A 6,689-nucleotide genomic window follows, 5' to 3' on the forward strand; every position below is an offset into this window, starting at 1 on the left:
TTGTGTGGTCCACAGATTAGACTTAACCTTGGCTGGCCTACCACCAAGTTAAGTCAAAAATATCTTGCCTGAAGTATGATTTGCCTACCTCATCCTGGTCCAGACCCAGGACGGTACCCTACCCTTCTCAGGCCAAATTGACTATCCATGGCATACACTTCCACTACAGTGTGGTTGCACTAACAATTTCACTAGTTACGGCACTGTTCTTCATTTACATCAAGTCCTTTAGGATTCTTAAATCATATATTGCAATTTACATAATAAAAACAATAACATGATCTTATTTTTCTCAACTCGGTATCAACCGTCATTTGAAATCATCATTTCACAAATCGGTATAAAATCGTCATATTATAACTCGGTATCAAACCGTCATTTCATAAATCCACATTATTCTCAACATTTCCTGAGATCAGTATAAAACCATAACGTTTACCATATCATACTTTAAAAACCAACAGGTTTAATTATGCAATAATAATCATTCTCATGCCACACGATTTGAGTGATATATCATAATATAATAAACTACCCAGGGAAAATATATTTTGCTAAAAATAAGGGTATAATCATCTCTAGGGTTTACTTTAATTCAAAATATATGTTTTACATGAAAAAAGAGATGATTACCCTACTCACTTTAGTTTTCTCCAAATACGTATACAATAACCAAAATCCTCATTTTGATATGCCTGATTCATTAAAAAAATCATACATAGTATTCCTATATCCATAAACTTCAGTTTAATCGGTTCACATTTCAAAAATAACTGACATAGTCTAATCCCCTTACCTATTCTTGAAAATCCGCCTACAACGTTCAGAGGAAAACCCTAACTTCTTAACCTAGGCGAGGAGCGAGGACTGACAAGCAGAAAGGAGGGAGCGAGGATTAGAAAGCACGTGTGGAGAGATTCTGGGCTAGAGAGAGAGTGAGAGGCTCGGTTTAGGGAAAGGGTGAGAGAGAGAGAGAGAAAACTTTAGGAGAGAGAGAGAGAGAGAAAGTTAAAATGAAAAATAAATTATAAGATTCTAACTTATAGGCCTTTGGCTCGCAGGAAACCGTCGACAGTTTTTTTGAGATTCCTTAAACCATCGACGGTTTGGTCTTTGTACCAAATCATTTCTTTTCTTTTCTTTTTCTTGGTTTGGGTTCCTATAGGTGACGTTAGCATGAGGCCACCCCATAGCAGGAAAAAAAAAAAGATAAAAAAAAAAAAAAAAAATCTACCACGTGTCCCTACACAGGATTGACATGTGGCCCCCATTTGAACCGGTTTGGACATTTAATTGTTTATGTATTTATTTATTTATTATAATTTTAAATTGAGAAAAAATACTTTTTAAAATCAAAAATTAGGGAAACAAAGAAAAATTTAGGAAATTTAGGGAAAAGTCATGAAAAATTTTTATCCTCGACACTCCCCTGCAAGCTGAGCGTCGGATTTGAACGGACGTGAAACTTGGATCGGAAGTGTAAGGACCTGCTTATCTTATCATATATTAAAACATAATTAATAATAAAGTCAACTCAAACCCTTAGGTGACGAGGACACATCTAACATTCACAGCGGAAACCTAAGCAGCAATAAATATAAATCGACATTCATACAACCATAAAACGTATAATACCAGAGCCAACTACATCTCACAATACTGTGTTTATATATAATCTCCCAAAACACAAAACATACATACATGTCTAGGAACCCATAACGTAAATCTCTTGTTCCTATATCAAAACTTATCCTCCTAGCAGGGTAATTTCACACAATCTCAATGGCAGCCTCGATTCATCGGTCTTTTTGGTTTTCCTGAAAAAAATTTAATGTTGGGGGTGAGACACCTCTCAGTAAGGGAAAATAAATTAAATATAACTGTGTGATAACATGAATATTTGGTGCTATCATACATATACGGTACATTTCATATGCTGGAAAACATTCATCATAACATACTAAATAATCACATACTTTCATAGTTTCTAATAATTCATACTAATCATGAAATGTCTGATATAACTGATAATACTGAAATTTATCCAGGATGTATAGCTAGCTGATGTCGTGTATTAACCCCCATGACGGGTTGTGCAGTCCAAAGGCGGGACCTGACAATGGCTGGCTGACCACTACCGAGTCAAAAATGTCTGTAAGTACAATGGGTCCGCCATATCCTGGTCCGGACTGCCAGGTAGACGTCTACAACTCTACAGTAAAAGTCACATCAACTATCAATCTCCCACCCCTCCTACTAACAGGGGCGGTTAGCACAAGTTTGAACATAATAATTTGATCTGTATAGTTACAGTATCGTCCTCCTATAACTAAACTAAACTATCATTTGGATTCTGATAACATATAATACATGATAATATACTTGTCTAACATAAATAGATTGATAGCATTTTCTGAAATAACATACATACATATGGTCTTGCGCCAATTTCTTTCATATCAGCAGCCTTGCGCCGAACATTCATAAATACAGCCTTGCGCCGAAATCATACGTAAAACACGGTCTTGCGCCAACTATCAATCACGGTCTTGCGTCGAATATTTCACACTTATCATTCTGAATAAATAACTCATTTATCATGTATTTTAAAATCATAATGTACTGCATTATTTCATAATCTCTAAAAACATGTTTTATTCATAAAACTGTCATATCATAATTCTTTCCACGTAAAATAATATTCATGCCACACAATTCTGTATAAAACCATACATTATATTCTAAAATAATAATTTATGACATTTCATACATATATATACATTTTAACATAATAGCAGTATTTTCCCAAATATGTATTTTCTCCATAATATATAAATATAATACATGCTTTCTTGAAAATTAATTTGCTAATAAATAATAATTGCTTTAGTTTATTCTCTTACCTGATTTCTGAGAAGAAACCTCCTAAATTATACTCGTCCTGCACCTGTAGGGTTCCCCATTCAACACCCTAAAAATGATATTTTTCAGAACAAAAGTTCAGTATTTTTACGCGTACTACGCTTCCTACAACTGTCGAAAAGTCAAATAATGAGTAGAAAGCCTTACCCTGGACCTAGGATAGATTCCGAACCAGCCCCACCAACGATCCCCTCCAGTAGATTTGTAGAGAACTTCCAAAGGAGTGTCATGGTGGCCTTGGATCTTCGAACCAACAAGAGATCAGCTCGAAATCCTAAAGAGAAGGAAGGAAAACCAAAAGGAGAGAGAGAGACTTGTCGCGTCGATTTTCAGCCAAAAAAATGAAGTTGGCCTATTTATATACTGGCCTTCGTCGAGGAGCCACGTCACCTCGTCGACGAGGTCAAGAAGGCTACTCGTCGACGAACTCTCCCCCTTATCGGCAAAATTCAAAGTCGTCCAAATATCCTCTCGGTATCTTATCGTCGACGAAGCGTACCCTCATCGACGAGCCCACAATGCCACGTCGTGCTACCTTATTTATATTTCCATTTTTCTCTCTCTTTCTATTATTTAAATATCATTATTCTTCTGGTCATTACAGGAAGAATTCAAAAAGAGGTATTGACACACTTTTGGTGAAGATGTCGGCAACTTGCAAATGAGAGAGTACATACTGGGTGCAAAGTTTGCTAGCGAAAACAAGTTCACGAAGAAAGTGGTAATCTAACTCAACATGCTTTGACCGCTTGTGAGAAACTGGATTGGAAGTCAAGAAGATTGCACTCTTGTTGTCACAAAGTAGAAGAGGCTATTGTGGAATAGGGACTTTGAGATCATGAAGGAGATGCGTGAGCCAAAGAAGTTTGGTAGCAGTGAAAGCTAAGGCACGATACTCATATTCACAACTAGAGCGAGAAACAATAGGTTGTTTCTTTACACTCCAAGACATCCAATTGTCGCCAAGATAAATACAATAACCAAAGGTAGAACGACGAGCATTAGGGCATCCTGCTCAGTCTGCATCGAAGTAAGCAACAAAGCACCAGGAGCAATAGATGGATAAAAAGTGAGGTCAAAATGCAGTATGCCCTTAATATAGTGAAAAATACATTTGACATCAAGGAAATGGTCTTCAGTTGGAGAATGAAGAAATTGATTGATAAAATTGACAGCATGAGCAATATCAGGACATGTGATAGTCAGATATTGAAGAGCACCAATGAGAGATCTGTAAAGCATGGGATCCGAAAACAGAGGACGATCATCAAATAGGTGTTGGGAAACAACTATTGGGGTGTGGACTGGTTTGTTGTCAAGTAATTGAGCACGTGTGAGAATGTCCCGTGCATATTACAGTTTATTGATAAGGAGACCATTAGTGGGGCAGGTAGCTTCAAGACCAAGGAAGTAATTAAGGTAACCCAAATCCTTGGTAGCGAACTCAAAATTGAGCTTTTGATTCAAAATTTTAAATTTGTTGGTTATCGATTCAGTTTGGTTTGATGCCCATTCAATAAAAATGATTAAATTAATATCTTAAAAATAAATAAAATTATGTATCATGTATATTATTACAAAAAATGTTAATAATTTTAAATAACAATAATTGTATTACTCTAGAAATTAATGTTCATTTGATTATTATAGGAAGACCAATATTAACTTGTAATGCATTAAAATTTTAAATGCAATTCAATGTTCATTAGATTAATCATCGGATACTGATTTAAAATTATTGACCAAATTTTGATTAACTATTTAAAATGATTTAATTTTCTTAGTTTAAGTAATGGTTTGGGAGTATGATTTCATTAATGAAACCATATTCAAAGTTTGTAGACACAAAATTTGGATAGAACTTAGAGCCTTCATCCATGCATCGAATTGAAGAATGTTCCCGTTTTTATTGGAGAATTTGAATTTGAATGTTAAATTTCATTAAAATTCATATAATTTAAATCTTATTCAAAATTAATAAGTGTAAACTAGAACGTGGGAAGCAGCCATTTTGCAAAGTAGAAAAACCAACTTGCTTGGCTTGCAGTTTTGTCAAGCCAAACATGGAAATGAAAATTCCTGGATTTTGATTCTACTTCCAGCCGCACGGAAATGAAATCCCCTCATTTTCAACACCTTATTTACCACAAAAACTAACAAAGATGCTGTAACTACAAATATGTACAGAGGAAAATTGGAATTTCGGATCCGATCATAAGAACTCGGATCACTGAGACTCCGATATCCGATCCCTACAAACAAACGGGTGCGACAACAATTGCGAAGCCGTCCACCTCTTGCTCGACTCCTTCTGCAGGCAACACTGAATGAAGCTCCGAAACTCGTCGGACGCATCCCGGGGCAAGCTCGGCGGGTCTCCGAAGCAAATAGCGCACATCAGGGTCGCCCAGTCGGGTCGCTGATCCGGCGACAGAAACGGAAAATGACCCATGTAGAGCTCCAACAGGGTAAGCCCCAGGCTCCATATATCGCCCGCATACCCGTCGTAGTTCGCCCCGTATGTATCCGGGTCGAACCGCTCCGGACTCATGTAGGCACATGTCCCCACGTAGGAGTTACACGCGTCCAACGTGCGGCACATGAGCTTGCTCACCCCAAAATCCGCTATTTTCACTTCCATCTTGCCATTGACTAGCAGATTCGATGGCTTGATGTCCCGGTGGATGATCTTGTGGGAGTGGAGATAGTTAAGGCCGTTGAGGACCTGGCGGGCCACGTCAGCCAGAGAATATTCCGAGAAGGTGCCGTCGAACTCTAGCAACGATCCCAGGCTGCCGGCGTCCATGTGCTCCATGAGGATTCCGATGTCGCCGGCCGGCTCGTCGAAGAAACCGTAGCACCGGACGACGAAGGGGGAGTCTGTGCGGCGGAGGATCTCCCTCTCGCGGAAGACCTGCCGGCGGATGGTGGCGTCCATGTCGCCGTGCACCACCTTGAGCGCGTACTCAGCGCCGGTGCGCTTATGGCGGACTTTGTAAACGGTGCCGCCGTTGCCGTGCCCGAGGACTCCGAGTTTCTCGAGATCCGAACTGGCTACGGCCGCCGTGGCGGCTGCGGCGGCAGCGGCGGGGGGTAGAGAGGAGGAGGGGAGGGGTAAGGGGAAACGAGGGTTACGGCGATCGGGGAGGTCGAGTAGTGGGAGGCAGAGATTGAGCTGGCGGCGGTGTCGGACGACGGCCATAGGATAAGGTGCGCCGAGAGTGGGGAGGGAGTGGGTGATCTTCACCAAATTAAGAGGGGTGACAGCTGGGAGGAGTATATATAGGTGGGAAGAGGGAAGCACGTGCGAAAGAGATGAGGGGGGGTGGGAAGGAACTGAGAAGGAAGAGCCACAAGTTGAGGGTGGGTCCCACATTTGGCAAATGGCCTTCTGATACATTGTATCGCCAGCATTATTGATCTGCTTACTCACCAGTTAGCAGACAACGTGCGCAATATTAATATCTATATATAAATAAAATTATATATATTTTATATTATTCTTGTGATTTATTAATGCTTTGGTTTTGTTTTTTCTTTTGTTTTTGGGTGTAAAAACGGGTAATATATATTATTGAATAAAATTATAAAAGAACATTTTCACTTGTGTAAAAAAATTATACTCCTATATTTTTGCATATGTAAGGCATGTTTGCCTTTTGGAAAAGTAAGTTTCCTTTTTTGAAAAGTATAAAATATAATTTCTTTCTTAAAATAGACAAATTTGTATAATAATGTTGTTTAGTTGAATAAAAAATGTTGGTTAA

General features: G+C 38.9%; 1 protein-coding gene across 1 annotated transcript; it reads right to left on the reverse strand.

Moving 5' to 3' along the window:
* Positions 1-4,839: 4,839 nt before the first annotated feature.
* On the reverse strand, positions 4,840-6,415 carry LOC131144651 (mitogen-activated protein kinase kinase 9-like). Its single transcript, XM_058093424.1, has one exon. The coding sequence runs from the start codon at positions 6,320-6,322 to the stop codon at positions 5,150-5,152; it is 1,173 nt and encodes a 390-aa protein (XP_057949407.1). The 5' UTR covers positions 6,323-6,415; the 3' UTR covers positions 4,840-5,149.
* Positions 6,416-6,689: the final 274 nt, after the last annotated feature.

The sequence above is a fragment of the Malania oleifera genome, chromosome 12, assembly GCF_029873635.1.
Source record: "Malania oleifera isolate guangnan ecotype guangnan chromosome 12, ASM2987363v1, whole genome shotgun sequence".
NCBI classification, from domain to species: domain Eukaryota; kingdom Viridiplantae; phylum Streptophyta; class Magnoliopsida; order Santalales; family Ximeniaceae; genus Malania; species Malania oleifera.

What these genes read in the sequence shown, in the direction of transcription:
- LOC131144651 (XM_058093424.1), bottom strand. Translation starts at nt 6,322, where the DNA reads ATGTATCAGAAGGCCATTTGCCAAATGTGGGACCCACCCTCAACTTGT.